At 39.7% G+C, this 17,542-nt stretch overlaps 1 protein-coding gene across 1 annotated transcript in view; it reads left to right on the top strand.

Annotated features, from left to right (window-relative positions):
• The window catches only part of TRAPPC10 (trafficking protein particle complex subunit 10), a 50,629-nt gene that overhangs the window by 22,125 nt on the left and 10,962 nt on the right, over positions 1–17,542 (top strand). The window contains exons 6-14 of the mRNA XM_063126566.1: positions 503–614; positions 848–1,095; positions 4,489–4,635; positions 7,763–7,877; positions 9,549–9,625; positions 10,469–10,560; positions 11,303–11,443; positions 12,375–12,487; positions 13,748–14,262. Coding sequence (XP_062982636.1) covers positions 503–614; positions 848–1,095; positions 4,489–4,635; positions 7,763–7,877; positions 9,549–9,625; positions 10,469–10,560; positions 11,303–11,443; positions 12,375–12,487; positions 13,748–14,262 — 1,560 coding nt within the window. The remainder of the gene's footprint in view (positions 1–502; positions 615–847; positions 1,096–4,488; positions 4,636–7,762; positions 7,878–9,548; positions 9,626–10,468; positions 10,561–11,302; positions 11,444–12,374; positions 12,488–13,747; positions 14,263–17,542) is intronic.

The raw sequence follows: 17,542 nt of genomic DNA, 5'->3' as shown, positions 1-17,542 counted from the left end.
TTTGTAGTAGCAAAATGAGCAAGTTTTTGTGAAGAGTCTTCTAAAAAAACCTCACCCTTGATTTCCTTAGAATAGTCTGTAGTGATATGGGGAATAATTCAAGTATATGTATTGTTGTAATTTTTAAAGTGATATACTGTCTTTCTTCGATTCTGAGACACACTTTCCCCCCATATAAACATCTCTAAAAACGAGGTGCATCTTAGAATCGCGGGTGTGTTTATTATTTCTTAGAATCAAAGCTTTTTTTCTGTTGGTGGTACTGAAATTAGTGTGCGTCTTACAATCGATGGCGTCTTACAATCGAAGAAATATGGTATATGTCAGTGATCTCCATTCTCGTGGTGGTAGTCCTTAATAGCCAAAATGATACAAGTATCCTGGACAGGAGAATTCCAACATCTTGTTGTAGATCCTACTTGTAACTAGAAGTTAATACCCTTGCATCACAAACTCAGCAGCACAAATATTAACACACATATTTTTATTTATATGTTAAAAGGAAGAACTGGCCTTTGTATTTGAAATGCTGCAGCAATTTGAAGATGCTTTGGTGCAGTATGATGAGTTGGATGCCCTATTCTCTCAGTACGTTGTCAATTTTGGCGCTGGTGGTAAGTAATTAAATCATAAACAGATCCACTGACTTTTGCTTTGCAAAATCTGACTAGAACAACCCAAGGGGCTAAGTACAGTCACTTGTATAATTGTATAAACTATTTACCCTTCTCACCCCAAATAAAAAGTGGACCTCAATAGAAAGCCTTAACACAGAATTATTTGCTTCTGTTCAATTCAGGTATTCTAATGTGGCATATGTCATTACTTGTGCGTTTGTTTTACATAGATGGGGCGAATTGGTTGACTTTCTTCTGTCAGCCAGTACGAAGCTGGAATGGGTTGGTTCTTCGTAAGCCAATAGACATGGAGAAAAGAGAACTGATTCAGAACCAGGAAGCCACTCTGTTAGACCTCCGCAGTTATCTCTTCTCTCGCCAATGCACATTGCTGATCTTCCTTCAGAGGCCATGGGAAGTGTCTCAGCGAGCACTGGAACTTCTCCACAACTGTGTGCAAGAGCTAAAGCTCCTTGAAGTAAGTGTAATTTCATTAACCAAGTGACTAGTGCTTAAGTTGATTATCATTTGCTCAGAATTAGAGGTGAATTCTAAGGTCACTTAGACCAGGTTTGGACGAGAACCCACAACCCCATGTGAGGGCATTGTGTTTTGCGTACCCAGCAAGCATGGGTTATGCGAGTGTTAAACAACCCTTGCATAACCTTAAAACAGACTTTGGGTTGTCTAACCCTCATGTATCCCATGCTCGCTGGGTTCACACAACAACCACACACACACACCCCGAAGCAATGGTTGCATATTCAAAATTATGGCCGCACACACCCCACATAACAATTTCATAGCTATGGTCATGAAACTGGGCTGCTAGATTGCATGCTCTCTTCTCAGCAGCTGTAATGAAGGGTTCACCATATCTGAGGTGTGACTAGCTCAGCCGTGATTTCAAATGATTCTCCATATGGAGTGGAGGAATGTTGCCTCACCAGTATCCACAGCAATTGCCTTTTAGATTATGTTACTTAACTATCTTTGCTGAAGAAGCTATTAATCGCAAAACAGGGAGATAATATACCAGATACCTGTTCTCTGAAAAAAATTGCTTGCTCTGTATAAGTCACTTTGAAGATATTTCTTAACTTTGTTTAAGTCGACTGAAGAAATCTGTCTACTCTGCACAAATGTCAATAACGCTGATGAACTTTGCCAACTTTGTATAAGTCAGGTAGAAACACTAAAGACAATTGTTTAACTCTGATATCTATCACTTTGTGACCTTCTTCATAAGACTGTAGTCTCTGCCTATTTAAGAATTGTTACACATTAATAGGAATTGCATACCCCAGTTTGATACTGTATTTTTCATATTAGTAGTTGTGTGCCTGCGGCACTATCTGTTGACTTTGACCTTGACAACTACTGCCTTCTTTAATGATTTGACTCTTCTTTCATCTTCACCCATCTCACATTTGAACTTACTCCACTTCAGGGCAGGATTTAGAATGAGCTTATAAAAATAATTTATCTTCTGATGAAAACACATCTCTCTTCAGCTCATTCTATAATTTGTATCTTCTCATGTTCCTGATAACATCATTGAGACAGAATACACGTTTCTGGATGCCAAAAATAAGGAAACTACATTTTCCCAGAGCTCCTGATGCCCACAGTGTTGTAAAGCATTATATGATGGACTGTGAGCTGCCCCCTCACCCAGTTCTTGCTAACATTAGGTGAGAGGAAGAAGTGGAAAGAGCTCATTCCGAAACCAGCCCAAACACTGGACCAATATGGACCAATAGAGAATGGAGTCAAGGGAGTTCCAAATGGGAAATTCATTTCTACACCACTGCCAACCCTTTCCCACTTCATAGTCATAACAGTTGGAAGCTACTTTTGTCACTAGACATTTTCTGTCCACATGCATCTAACTTTGGTTGTGCTTTTCTAGGACTTTCCAGTTTATCCATTTTTGGATGAGGTGATCAAAACTGGAAAAAGATGTTCAAAGTGAGGTTGTAACCTGAGTTCTGTATGTCTTGCATTCACCACTTAGTAGAGTTTAAACTTGGTGTCTTGTGATCAACAGTGCACAAGTATGAAACAAGCACACATACTATCTATAGGGGTGTAAGTATTGGTGATGCTTGCACCCCAGTTGCTCTATCCCATGTTTTCCGAACCTGGTGCGGTGTGCAGCAGGGGTGGCTTCTTACCTTCGCCACAACCCATGGCCTGTAGCAGGGATGGCGCTCGGCTAATTGGGTGATGTTGAGCACTTTCCCCACTTGTCAAGATCACCCAGTTAGCCAAGGACCCCAGAGATTTAAACTGCCACCCAGACCTTTGGGGAGTACATCCTTCCTCAGGTCTCCAGCACCCCATTTTCATATAAAAGTGCATGCCACCCTATTTCTTTACTCCAAGGTAAGTAACTGCTTCTACTTTGACAGCTGTCAAAATAGAAGCGGTTACAGCCATCTTAACAGAAAAATGGGGCGGTGCCACAGGCAGCCTTAAAAACAGGTGTGGGAACAAGGGGCTTTGCAAGGGGGGGGGGCAGTGGCAGCCCCTTTGAAGTTTCATTTGGGTACTTTGGAGGGGCTGCCACTGGCAAGGAGAAAGGGGCACAAAAAAGGGCTTGGACCGTGATTGGTATTGCGGTCGGAGCGGGAACAGGGGCTTGTGGCAGACAAGAAGGATTCTGCTGCTGAGTGCCCTGGAATGCTAGGAGGAGCCAGCTGGAGGACTGAAGGGGAAGAGCAGGGGGAAACAAGCCAACTACTGCGGGTGGTGTGCCTGTGTAGCTTGTCACCCATCGTGAGTGAGGGTATCTTGTGGACGCGCCCAATATCCCCTGTTTCTGGAGTAGGTGGAGAGATGGGAAAGTTTTGAAAAGGTGGAGGACACTAAAAAGTGTCAGTCCAACACTTAAGATAGGGAGAATCATGTCACCGAGGGAGAAATATTGTGTGTCCGCCCCCTTTTGGTGCATTTATTTATTTGTCTCCCCCCTCCCCAATTTTCAGTGCTTCTTAAGTGCGGCACCAGGTCCCTCCTTTCCCTTAGTATTATTTCTCCTCAATCCTTTGCAACTGTATGCAAATTGCTATCAATTTCCTTTCACCGTTTCCTTTGACAATGGAAACAGAGAAGGTCAAATCAATCAATCTGCCAAGTTTGGAAGGAGGGCTGGGTTTTTCCATGCTTCACTGTACTTTGAAAGCACTCTTAAAACCTTAGAAATGCTGTGCCTGTCCTTCTAACCTTGCAACTTGGAACGGGGATTTGTTCCTGATCTTGCACTGAGTTTTGAGAGTGATTCAAATGTTTCTGAAGAGCAGCATGAGGTCAAGAGACAAGAAAATATTCCTATTGAGACCATCCGCTAGGCCTACATATTATGATACTTTTCTAATGTATTTTTTCATAAACAGCTTTTCTTTTCAATTTTACTCAGTGTTGGTTCCTGTTTAATTAGGTGTTTTTACCTCTTGTTTTATGGCTGCCAGTTGCCCTTTGTGTTGGGGCCTTAGTAAACTTTTAGAAACTTGCCTTCTGCTTAGTGACTTTATTTACTAGCCATTGTTAGGCCATATACCAGTGAGGTTGTACTTTTTTGGAGGAATGGGGAACAAACTTAGATCCTTTCCAACTTTTATTTAAAATGTGAAGTTGTTTTATTTATGTTCACTTTACACTTCGTTTATCTTACAACTATATAGTCTCTCTTTTTTATTTACAAATGAACTTTTCTTCATGATATTTGGAGTAAGTATCAAGAACTTGCTTTGTGTTGTATGCAAAACCTTCTAAACGCTTTTTAATACCAATCATGACATTTGCCAAATTATGTTCTGCTAAAATAAGCTTTATATCTGAGCACTGTCTTTACTGTTTTGATCTTAAGGTCTCTGTTCCTCCTGGTGCTTTGGACTGTTGGGTCTTCTTGAGCTGCCTGGAGGTTCTGCAGAGAATAGAAGGTTGCTGTGATCGGTCTCAAATTGATGCTAATGTTTCCCATATGGTTGGCTTATGGAGTTATGCCACTGAAAAGGTAAGTAAAGCGTGTGTGTATGTCATAAGGCTGTCAGTGAGAAAGTTTCATAGGTATTTGTCATAACCAAGATAACTTCCTTTTAATTGGGAGGTAGCTCTTTGCAGTATAATGTTGATGATCTGCTTCTAAAGGAGCAGGCAAAGATTTGGAAGGGCAGTGCACTCCTGTTTTTGTCAGACACTGTTGTATCAGGATACATTGGGCTGGCTGTGTTCCCAGCTAATGCACTATCATACCCTCTGTTTCATCTATGAGAGTGTACAGATTACACAGAAGGATCCTGCACATACAGTAATGCACACATGTACGAACACATGATGTGGGAAACAGATCATTATACTGAGTGGTTGGGCAAGCAAGATAGCAATCACCTCACCATGGTGAACATCTACATAGGAGGTTTGGTTTGCTTGACAGGATGCATATGGACAGGTTGCCAGTTGGACAGATGACAATATAATGAGAGTGATACCACTCAAACCACAAAGGATATCAAAATAGCTTTCATAAATGAATATTTCAGAAATCTTTACAAATTTTTACAAATATACAAAATACAGGCACAACAACATTATTTCACAAAGCCTGTAATAGATGAATTATTCATATGAAGCGTCTTTTTTATATAAACAGAAGTCCGGTTACTATGCTGTTTCGAGGGGTATTAAACGACAAGGACAGATAATGATATAGACCACCTTCTCCGTAGCACAGTTAGAGAAATATTTTAAATCAAAGGTGCGATTATCTGTAGGGTGTTGAAATTTCTTGATTTGTAATGCCAAGTCGCATACTGAACAACCCCCACATTTGTAATGTCCTTTTACGCTATGTGTGGGGTTCTTTGGTGGATCTATATCTGAACGTATTAGATAATCTTTAAGATTCTTAGTCCTTTTCCAGCCAATTCTTGGTGGTGCCGCACATCCTGGAAGATGGTTGATAATATGCCAGTGACGTCTAATAATTCTCGTAATAACATGTGCCGATGGTGAGTACTCAAAAGCACATGAGAGACGGTCAGTAGTTGGACGTGAAGATCTGGTCAGTAGAGAGTTCCTAGAAATGGAGTTCACGCGTCGTTCAGCCTCATTAGTCACCCTATGGGGGTATCCCCTATCTAGTAGTGATTGACGAAATGCTAGTTTTTGATCATTGAAATTTGAGTAATCCGTTGAAATACATTTGAAGCGGAAAAGTTGACCCACCGGAAGATTATTTCGTAAGTGGCGAGGATGGAAAGATGAATAATGAAGAAGGGAATTCCTATCCGTGGGTTTTACAAAAGTTTTAAAGCTATTTATGAAAGCTATTTTGATATCCTTTGTGGTTTGAGTGGTATCACTCTCATAATATTGTTGTTTCCAAACCACAGCCTTCTATTTTCTGTATAGCTGGACAGATGAAACAGATGGCATGATAGCGCATTAGGCTCTATGCATAATGGTTCAATATGCAGGTGCTGGGAGCAAGTGGAGTGGCAAACACAATCCCATCTCCTTTCTATACACAGGCTTAAATATCGGCATAGAGACAAGGAAGCTGCTTGTGCATTCAGGTGAAGCATGTGCAGTCTGGTACCAAAGCAGTGCAATTCCTCCATCATGGGGGAAGAACCACAGCTCAATGGTAGAGCAATGGATTTGTAATGTAAGGGGGCTCTAATTCTGTGCTGGTGTGTACCATCAAAAGGATCTCTGGTAGCAGAGCTGAATGATTTCTGCTTGAACTTGAAGCCTTGATGCTGGTTATAGTTTAATGGACCCCAGAAATGTTGTTTAAATGGATACTGTTGTTTTATACTGTTTTTATATTTTTGATGGTTTTAAACTTTGTATACTTTTTAATGTTCACTGTTTTCAACTTTTATAAACCGCCCAGAGAGCTTCGGCTATGGGGCGGTATATAAATTTAATTCATCATCATCATCATCATCATCAAGTTAATAGGCACATACTTCATGAGGGAGCTCTGTTAGGTCTCAGACTTGCTCTGTGGTCATAGACGTGCACTTTCTGACCTAAGAGAGCAACTCTTCGGACAGTGTAGTTCCAATAACGCAACTAGAGCTATTTAGAACTGCAGGATAGTCCATTTTAATTGGCTTCTCTTGTAACTTTTATGCTTGACTGTTTGTGGGGACAGGAAAAGATACTTGACAGGAACACAGTGTTCTCTTCTTAACCTCTGAAGTAAGCCTGTTCATCTTAAATGAATTCAGAGTTTATTCTGTCATGGTGATCATAGACAATGCTAGCCTCTGCTGTATGCTTCTTCAGTTTCCTTACAAGCAATCTAAGAACATCTTGGATCAGATCAAGGGTCCATCTAGTCCAGCACTCTGGTCACACAGTGGCCAACCAGCTGTTGACCGGGAAGCCACAAGCATGGCATGGGTGCAATACCACCCTCCCATCCTTGTTCCCCAGCAACTGGTGTGTATGTAGGCTTACTGCCTCTGCTACCGGAGGTAGCACTTAGCTATCAGGACTAGTAATCATTGATAGCCTTCTCTTCCAGGATGTTATCCAACCCTCTTTTGAAGCCATCTAGATTGTTTGCCATCACTACATCTTGTGGTAGTGAGTTTCATAGTTTCACTGCACTGTGTGAGGAAGTACTTCTTTTTATCTGTCCTGAATTAGCTTCATAGGATGGCCTTGAGTTCTGGTATTATGAGGGAGCTAACACTTTGACCCTTTCAGTACATTTTGGGACTAAACAATACTTTTTTATCACTTTGTTCCTTCATGCTTCAAAGCCCCAATATGTCTGTCCAGCTGTTGTCTTCACCTGCATCTATGCTGTTGGATCTGACTGTACCATGTAAATTTAAGTTCTAACACTGGACCTTTTAATTGAAGTCTCCAACCATCCCAGGACCCTTCCATGGTCTAGTACCAAATATATAGAACCTTTTTTACCCAAGTATGGTGCATGTATGTACATTACAGGCATTTGTTTTTATTATGTCCTGGAGTAGACTGAAAAAAACTGGGAGAGTTTTCATAAATATTGAGGGAAGATGCTTCAAACAAGACCCATTTGGGAGTTAAAATGGTAAGCACTGATTTTTATCTTGTCATAAAATGCAGTGTCAAAGCTTGATTTTACCTCCCTACAGTTGAAGTCCCTGGGTTATTTATGCGGACTTGTATCTGAAAAAGGGCCCAATTCAGAAGATCTTAATAGAACAGTTGATCTTCTAGCAGGACTTGGAGCTGAACGCCCTGAAACAGGTATTTACAAGACTTTTTATGAAACTGTGTAAAGTTACTGCTTTTCAAGTAAATGTTTGACATTGGGAGAGAACTTCATGACTTATCACACTTCTGATGGACAATTAGTCTTCTGGGGCTGGCCTAACAGTGCTGGGGAAATAATATTAAATGGCACCCAGTCAAAAGGATATATGTATGTATCTATCTATATATATAGAGAGAGAGAGAGAGAGAGAGAAAGGGAGAGTTGTTGTTGTTGTTTTAAAAAAACCTTCTTAGGAAGATGTATATTATTTTGCAGAATTTTAGGAGCCAATTACATTTTCTTGACAGGACTTTAGAAACACTAAGACATGAACATACAAGTGAGAAGAAGGATCTTTTTACTTATTGGAACATCCTAGATTTCTAGATCTCTCCACGCATATTAGCTTGGGTCTTCCTCCGAGTGCTCAACTGAGGAACCATAGCTTAGGATACCTGGAGCCCTGGATTATGACTGAGCTCACAATTTTTCCAGTTATTATGACTATTAATAGTAATTTAATATTACTAATACTATTAATATTACTGTTACTGCTGTATGTTCCAAAGCTAAGCCCTAGGATGGAAAGGCGTTCCGGAGATGTGTGGGAGGAAGCTTTGGCTCAAGTTAAGGCCTGCTTCCAGGGAAAGGTATTTGAGAAAAGGGGGTGAATAAAGATAGGAAACGGGGAGCAAAAACAACTTTAAAAAACTGAACAGGAGAAGTAGGAGAAAAATACTGAATGGTGAAAAAAAAGAAGAAGAAAGGTTTGGAATAAAAAAGATACGTAAAATAATAAAAAGAGAACAAATCTGGAGAAACTAAAGAAGTGTAAATGCAAGGAGTGCAGGGAGAGGAGCTACTTATAAAAAGTAGATTAGAAAGGGGATGACAATTCTGAAAGGGGAGTGGAATGGGAAGATGAAGAACAGAGGGAGCAGTGGAAGAAAAAGGAAACAAGCCTGCTAGAGGGAAAGGTGAACGTTGACCTGGCCTATGGTCCCCAAATTTTGGCTTGGTTTGATTACATCCAAGCCTTTATTTGTGACTGCTACTGGCTCTGCTCTTCACCACATTCTGTGACATCTTCTGAGAGCTTGGGGACGTGTTTGCTCATGCTGCTGCCTTCTGCAGAAGCCCAGTGGGAAGGGAGAGAACCCCCCCTTTCTTGGGGAGGAGGGGTGGCTTTTCTGGGAAGGGGGCTCTGCTGCAGTGAAGTCCACTGAGGTGCCCATGTGGTTAGAAAGCTCTCTGCAAGTGGAGAGTGGCAGAGGGCCATCTTTGCTATATCCTAACTCCAGCCATCAGTGACCAGGGGGTGGGATTTGAAATAGAATTGCTCTGAGTCATCTTTTAAAGCTAGTGCCAAAAACTTAGTGCAGAGTTTGGGCCGGTTCACATAATCAAATAAGCCAAGTGCTGGCAGCCATTATGAATATTCATAATGTTCTAAGGTTATGTGAGGGTTGTTTAACCTTCGCAGAACCCTGGCTGCTGGGTTTGGATGACATGATGAGCCTGGCACATGTGCCAGAGCCCACCATGGCATAAACAAGCCACATTGGGCTGCGGTGATTGTGTGAACCAGGTTGCTATTTTCTCGTATAAATTTGTAGTGTCTTTCTATGGAGGAATCTTATGTCTGTCCTATTTTATTTTTCAAGCCAATACAGCACAGTCTCCTTATAAGAAACTCAAAGAGGCCTTATCATCTGTAGAAGCTTTTGAAAAGCACTACTTAGTAAGTATGTCACATATATTCTCTGTGTAGAACTAAGAGATTAAAATATCAGTATTTATATAATAGTTATATTCATCAAATAAACTGCAATATTTTTAGCAGAATACTTGGGTATGTATAGTGAGTGAGTTTGATTATTAAACCAAATGGATCACTCTTCGTAGTATATTGAATATAAGGAGTGCTAACATTTGGAACATAATGAAATATCCCAGCTACAAATATTAGCCAAGGCAGCTCTAAAATACTAAAGGTATAACTAAATTGTGTCCTATAGTTAATTATTTAAATTTAATTTATAAATTTATTACACTTCAAGTAAGTATTAACGAAAAAGCGTTTGATTGGGCTAACTAAACTACCACACACAAATCAAAGAACTATCTTAAACTCTTTTTCAAGAAATAACTGATCTATTTATTTATGTAATTTCATTTCTTTATTGCCCAATAGCCAAAGCTCTCTCGCCAGTTCACATGTGCCTAATTTTTATTTATAAGTGCCTAATGAAAACAAGTGATACTAATGATTTCAATCCTGTTTAAAATTAGTTATGAACAATTAACTGTAAAATATTTGTAATGTTGAAATCAATAAAAAAAAAAAACTGAAAAAAACCCTTCCAAATAACTGATCAGCAGCCTAAAAGGAAAAAAAATGCACTTGAGATGTCATGAAATCTTGGAGACTTTGTGCTCATGCCAACTAAAACATCTGTGTGGTATATGCTTCTGAATATATTAAGATTAAACATAGAGTGCGTTGTAGGATTCTTGAGCAAAGACCTGTTGTAATAATATTCTTTATTCTAAAACCCCTTTCCTTTCCTTTTCTCTTACATAGGATCTTTCCCATGCCACCATTGAAATGTATAAAAACATTGGAAGAATTCGTTCAGCAAAGCTTGTTGGAAAGGATCTGGCAGAATACTATATGTAAATAAGCTATTTAAACTGGTTCAGTTTTAAAGACCAAAGTTTGTAATATTCTGAATGGGGCATCTCTTTGTTAAGAAGTATGTGTTCCCCAAAATGCTTGCTAACAAAAGCAAATTATCACTAATTTAACCAGTTAGCTTCTACATGCTAAATCAGCAAAGGTATTTGTTTCAAATAATTCTGGCTATTATAGGGCAGTATTCAATAGGGCAAAACTGTTAACATAAACTATGTTGTGTTAGTGTAAACTACTTTAGTGCAATGCTAGTATTGGTGTTGTGCTAGTGTAGTTTACGTTAACACACCTTAATTTACATTATTGGTTGTACCCCATTGGATACAGCTCCCAATAATAACACCCCAGCAACCATTCCCATTTTTGCAGGGCTGTGGAATCGAAGAAAGGGCAAAGTATTCTATATAGTTAAGAAACATATAAAGGCAAGATCTTGAAAGTTTACATGTAGTTTATGTAGAATGAGGTTTTCTGAATATTAAATTAATGGCCAATATCACATAGCTTATAATGAGCTGAAAAACTTTCAGAGGTATTCTAACTCTCTGTTGCATGCACAAATTCTATAATATTGATAGGCACTAGTTACCTGTTCATATTTGTATTAGAGGCACTGTGTGGAGAAAATATATATACATATATTACATATACATATACATATATTAGCTGTTTACAAATGCTTTTTTTACATCTCCCCCCACCCTCTGTGACTTCCATCCCAAGGAAGAAGAAAAGTCCCCAAAAGGCTGAAGTTTATCTTCAAGGAGCATTGAAAACCTACCTTGCGGAGGGATGGACATTGCTTATTACGCATACACGGAAGCAGCTAGCAGAATGTCAGAAACACCTTGGACAAATTGAAAAGTATCCTTCAAAAGAAAGGGGAAGTATACAGTATACAGAGACAACATACATCTAAAAACAACTTTGAGCAGTCAAGACAGATCCAGGACCAGTTAAAATTCATCATGTGCCTGAGAAAAAAAAAAGATAGGTCTTAACCTGACATTGAAAAGATAACTATGTTGACATCAGGCGGATCTTGTTGGGGAGATATTTCCACAGTTGGGGGGCCACCACTGAGAAGGCCCTCTCCCTCATTACCGCCTTTGGAGCCTCCGTCAGAGGAGGCACCAGAAGGAGGACCTTGGATGCTGAGTCCTAAACAACTTGGGACCAGGATAACTGAGAGACAACCTTCTCCCTTACCAACCTGCCCGGTCATTGAGGTCATTGGAGGGCATGCTCCTGGGGTTCCACATGGACCTTTAGAGCCTTGAGTGTGGTGGGCCCTTCTCTTTGGAACTCCCTGCCCCTGGAGGTCAGGCAGGCGTCAATGCTAAGCTGCTTCTGGCGCCTCCTGAAAACAACTCTTTTCCAGGAAGCATTCCTCAACTGACCAGCCACTGTTTTTATTGGTCCTTTGTTTTAAATTGAACAATTTTCACTTGCTGTTTTTAATTTTCTATCTTTCAACTGTTTTATTCCTATGTGCACCGCTCCGGAAACAATTTTAGATATGGAGCAGTATATAAATATTCTAAATAAATAATGATTAATAATATTATTTACGTTAGTGGTAGTGTCATGCTGGATTCTGCCCTATATCATTACTATGCAAGATCATTTAAAAATATTGTATGAAGTGTTAGGTTTATTGAGTTGTTCCTTCGTAGATGTTTCTTTTGATGGAAAAAAATATAAATAGAAAAGGAAGAATTGATTCACTTTGTCTTTGCATCAAGGTGATTCTTTTTTATAATCCTTTCTCCACACTTCCTTATCTCTGTACCAGCTATCTTCAAACAAGCAGTCTTTTAGCTGGTGATAATAACTTAACAGAAGAAGAGCGCAAACACTTCTGCAAAGAAATATTAGATTTTGCCAGTCAGCCGACAGAAGGAGAAGGTAAGATGTGTGAGAGGCGTATTGTAAAACCTCAGTCAGGCTCCCCCCCCCCCCCAAGAAGTGAAGCTACTGATGTCATTGATTTGAATAGCTTCTGAAGCAAAACTTGGTTTCATCGTCTTGTCAAGATTTCAGTTTGCTCTTTCTGGAGAAATTTGTTTTGCAAGTGTTTGCCTTTTGTTGTTGTTGTCTCATTCTGTAGCACGCTGCCGTATTTCTTTCTGCTGCGTTGCTTGATTAACAACTTCAGAAAATTCAAAAATATAAAAGGATATCCTGATTTTAATCATGGTTGAGTAATTCCACGGGAGCATATAATATTTGCAGAATATGGTTTTCATCATTCAGTTTCCTGAGAATTCTGGCTCTCATTTTTATTAAGAGCAGAAAGTCTCTAGTTCTTCTGTTAGAGAATATGTTCTTGAAAGTGTATGAGCAATATCGGCAAAATCTCAGAAGTTGGAGGGATGATTGAATAATCAAGGCTTCAGTGCCCTACATCGCTCTTTGCATTAATCATGGGGAATGTCAATCAGGATAAATTGTGCAAACTATATAAATGGCAGAATAGGAGAAACTATGCAAATTGTTTACTTTACATGAAGGTTTCAGAGTTTGGATTTTTTACACAACTTTAATGTAAGTGAAGCCCTAGTTTTAAGTCACTTACCCTACATCCTACTGTTCACACGTATCTTTCCTTAAATCAAAGCAACATCATTACAACTATATTTATTTTATTTAACTAACAATATTTATTAATTGCTAAAAATTTACATTACATTCACATTTCTAAGTGATGTACAACAATACCTAATAAAACACTGTACAAAAAGCTTAAAAGAGACAAATAGCATAACAAGGCAGGAACAAAATTACAAGTTTGCATTAGGTGCTAAAGTCATTTTAGGAGGGCTCAGAGATTTGCACTATACTTCAAGGCCCTCAGAAATGTTGCTTTCTCTGGGCAGTATCCAAATTGACACTATTGCTAATGTCAGTTACGTTGCACTGGTGTGGGTGACCTCTAGTGCAACAGCAATAGCATTTGCCAGCATAATATATATGCTAGCGCAACATAATTTGTGTTAGCAGTAGTGTTGAATTGGATACAGCCCTCTGAGTCTTGGGATATAGTGTGCTATAAATTTGCATTTATTGCATTATTTTCTCCCTTATGATTGAATGAGGCTGTTGCTTTGGTTAAATGATGTAGCCAATGATGTATAATATAAATCCCATTTTATTGTTTATTTCCAGGTCAGAAAGTTATTCTATCCATGCATTCCTTTGCACAGTTGAAGAACCTACATTTTGATCCTCCTAATGCTGTGGTCCATGTGGGTGGAACATTGTCTATTGAACTGACTTTGGGAAATCAGATGCCCATTCCAGTGAAAGTGGATCAGATTGCAATTAACGTACATTTCAGCATTGAAAAAAATAGCTACCGGAAGACCGCTGAATGGCTTACAAAACACAAGACTTCCAATGGTATTATCAGCTTTCCAAATGAGGTTGTAGGTCTTTCTCTCTCAAGAGGTAGCTTGCCAATGCTGGAGTTGTATGAGATGTATGAAAGGAGTCCCTCGGATAATTCTTTGAACACAACAGGCATCATCTGCAAAAATGTGCACATGCTGTTGCGAAGGCAGGAGAGCAGCTCTTCTCTGGAAATACCCACGGGGCTGACTCTGGAAGATGGTGCCCACGTGTTGAAATGTAGCAACTTAATACTGGAACCAGGGGTCAATAGAATAACTTTCAGAACCCAGGTATGTTTTTACAGAAGGCCAGCTGTAATCTAGTATTGCTCCCTTGCCTCAGCTTTGCAACTCAGCTGCTTCCTTCTTCAGCCCCTCCTGGACCAAGACTAAAGCTAAGCACATCTGGGGGGAAAAATACACAACTTACTGTGCCAGCACGTCTGGCTAGGTTCTAGGGCAGGCATCTGTAGGAATCTAGGATTACTGTTATCCAAATCATTTCAAAAATATTTTTAGTTCTTGTCACTTAAAGGTTAAAGGTTTAGTTAATTGGCTGGAACTAACATTCCACTTCTCTCCCAACCACTGTGCTCATTGTCAAATGTCTTAACAGAAAGTTTTTGTAGCTTTAGTGAAACATACCCAGAACAAATCATATACGACATTTAAGGTGGTGACGAGTCATTAAAAGTACCGTAGTTTGCATTATTAAATCTTTGTGTAAGTACAATCCCCCACAAAGGTTTTTGTGTGTGTGTGTGTGTGTGTGTGTGTGTGTGTGTGTGTGTAATTCCTTCGTTTTAGTACCCCCTTAAATTAAAAGGGAGTTGGATAAATTCCTGGAGGCGAAGGCTATCAATGGCTACTAGCCCTGATGGTTATGTGTTACCTCCAGTATCCGAGGCAGTAAGCCTGTGTGCACCAGTTGCTGGGGAACATGGGTGGGAGGGTGCTGTTGCACCATGTCCTGCTTGGTTGTCCCTGGTTGACAGCTGGTTGGCCACTGTGCGAACGGAGTGCTGGACTAGATGGACCCTTGGTCTGATCCAGCATCAGGGCGCTTCTTGTGTTCTTAGTACTCTGAGGCTTACAGTGTAAAAGTGTGAATTTTGGAAAAATACTTTCATGATTTCTGTGTTCATAGCTCCTAGTGCTCACAAAACAGTTATGCAATTAATGTGCAGAGGTCTAAAATAACTCTATGGCTATAGCATCTTCACCCTGTGGGGAAGAAGATGCGAGGGAGACTGGAGCAGGCAGGCACCATCGGAGCCTGTTTCAGTTGGACCCCCCCCCCCCCCACAGGGCTAACATCTTCACCTTGTGGGGAAGAAGGAGCTGTTGGTTTGCCCCTCCATTGGGAGATGAGAGGACGGAGCAGGGCCTTCCCACCAGCCTAAGCAGTCTCCTTAATTTCTTTTTATTTTCTCCCTCTTCCCTCCCCATCCACTTTTCCTTGTGTGTCACGTCTTTTTTTAGAATGTAAGCCTGAGGGTAGGGACTGTCTTCTTTATTGATACATTGTAAGCTGCTCCAAGAGCCTTTTGGCTGAGGTGCGGGATAAAAATACTCTAAATAAATAAATAAATAAATAGCACATCTGGCATAGCAGTAAGCTCCTAGGTATGGTGGGAGCAGACCTGAGTGTTGGTATAAGTGTATTCTCAGCACCACATAACTATGTTCACGCTTGTGGGTTATGAGCTGGACACTTGAGTGTCTACTTCACTTGATATCTGAGTATCTTCCAAAACCTAAAGGGGTAGTATTTTATTTGGGGAAATCACACATATATTATAAAAACAAATATTTGGCTGATGTGTGATATCATTTGTGTAGCGATAGGTGAGGTCTGAATTCACTCCTTACCATATGTAGAGCTTTTTATCTCTGGGATGAATGTTTAAACTAATCCCTTAGGAAATTTATATGCAGAGAACATTGACTTGCTGTTTCTGACTGAATGTAATGCACTTGCTTTATCATGACATTGTTCAACAGTTTGAAATAATGACCACATGTGGATAATTATATCCTGGTTAAGCTGAGATATGCATGAGCCTTTTCCCCATGCACAAAGACCTTTTGCTTCTCCCTTCACAGTGCAGAGGAATTAAATAACTTCTCCAATTAACCATAGTTTCTATTTTGTCTGAATTGGGAAACTTTGGTTACCAGCTTCGGAACAAGCCAGAATCTTAAATCACAGGTTGAAGTTGGCTTGTTACAAAACTAGATTTATGGTTCAGACAGAACAGGAAACTCGTTAATTAGAAACTTTCTGGTTTGATTGCTGTGTATGGGGTGGGGGGGGGAAGGGCCTGTGCATATCTGGGCTTAATAACCTCGATACGATAATCTGAAACAGGCCAATGGGTTTGGAAGTTTAAATGGTGGTGGCCTAGTTTTGTAGAATTTATTTGTTGTTTCAATCATCATGGTCATATCAACCACAAATGCATAAACCAAAAATACAGAAATAATAGTATACATACACAAATGGTGGCAGTCATTTTGGAGTATTTGTACTAATGATATCAATTTGAATCTTTGGAGTCTTGAGTGCTAAACTGAAATTGTATTTAAGGAAATGGAATTTCTAGGTGTGTTTGATTTTTTTTATGCTCAGTAAAAATACATATGATATAGGTGAAGAAGAAAACAGCAGTCTAGCATGGTACTTCTCAAAATAATAATTGTCAATAGGTGATGACTTGCTGTAATATTGACCAATTCAAATGTATAAGCATGTGATATATCAGAATCCCCCCGGGGATTCTTGAATCTTGTGTGTTCATTGCTTTTAGTCAAATGGAGTATTAGATTAGCCAGTTATTGATGGTTATTTGCTGTAAATGAGCAGATTTATGTAAAATAAAGCTAGGTAATATATGGCACATGGGCTGGATTGGCCTATACATGCTTTCCACAGCCCATGTAGCAGAGTATATTTGGTTTTCCTGGAGTCAGTATCTTTCATGCTCAAAAGGTGGTAGGCAGCAACGGTGAAGTCATTGGAGATGGACTGAAAGTGGGAGGATGCTACAAGCATTTAAACATGATTCTTCTTTAACTTCACTGTGAGCTTGAACTGTCTGACTTTTAAAGATTTGTGACTCTTAAAATGCAATTGGCTAAAAACTTGGCTTCAGCGCCTGAGGAGGAGCCTTTCTTACCCTCAGGGAATGGCTGTGTTGCACCAGACACCTTTCCTGCACACGCCCTGCTGAGCACAAGGTGCAGGCCTTGTGCATTCTCTTTTTCTATTTCAGTTGATCTGAATGCACTATGCTTGTTGTCTGAAGCCAGTGCTAGGATACTGGTGTTGTGCCAAAGGAAGCTTTTGGCAATAGAACATCAAGTGGTGCACCATTCAGTAATTTTACAGTGGTATCATTCAATTACTGGTTAGACACCTCCTGGCTGCAGATAGGAATTGCAAATAAATAAATAAATTCTGTATTAATATATTACCACAACATTCCTGAAGATGATTTAAGTGTACTTTCTCTGATTGCTCCACACCAACCATAAATGCAAATATTGGCAGATGTTCCCAAAATACCAC

The sequence above is a fragment of the Elgaria multicarinata genome, chromosome 5 (assembly GCF_023053635.1).
Source record: "Elgaria multicarinata webbii isolate HBS135686 ecotype San Diego chromosome 5, rElgMul1.1.pri, whole genome shotgun sequence".
NCBI lineage: Eukaryota > Metazoa > Chordata > Lepidosauria > Squamata > Anguidae > Elgaria > Elgaria multicarinata.
The sequence above is the reverse complement of the archived record's forward strand: the minus strand, read 5'-3'. Positions and strand labels throughout refer to the sequence as shown.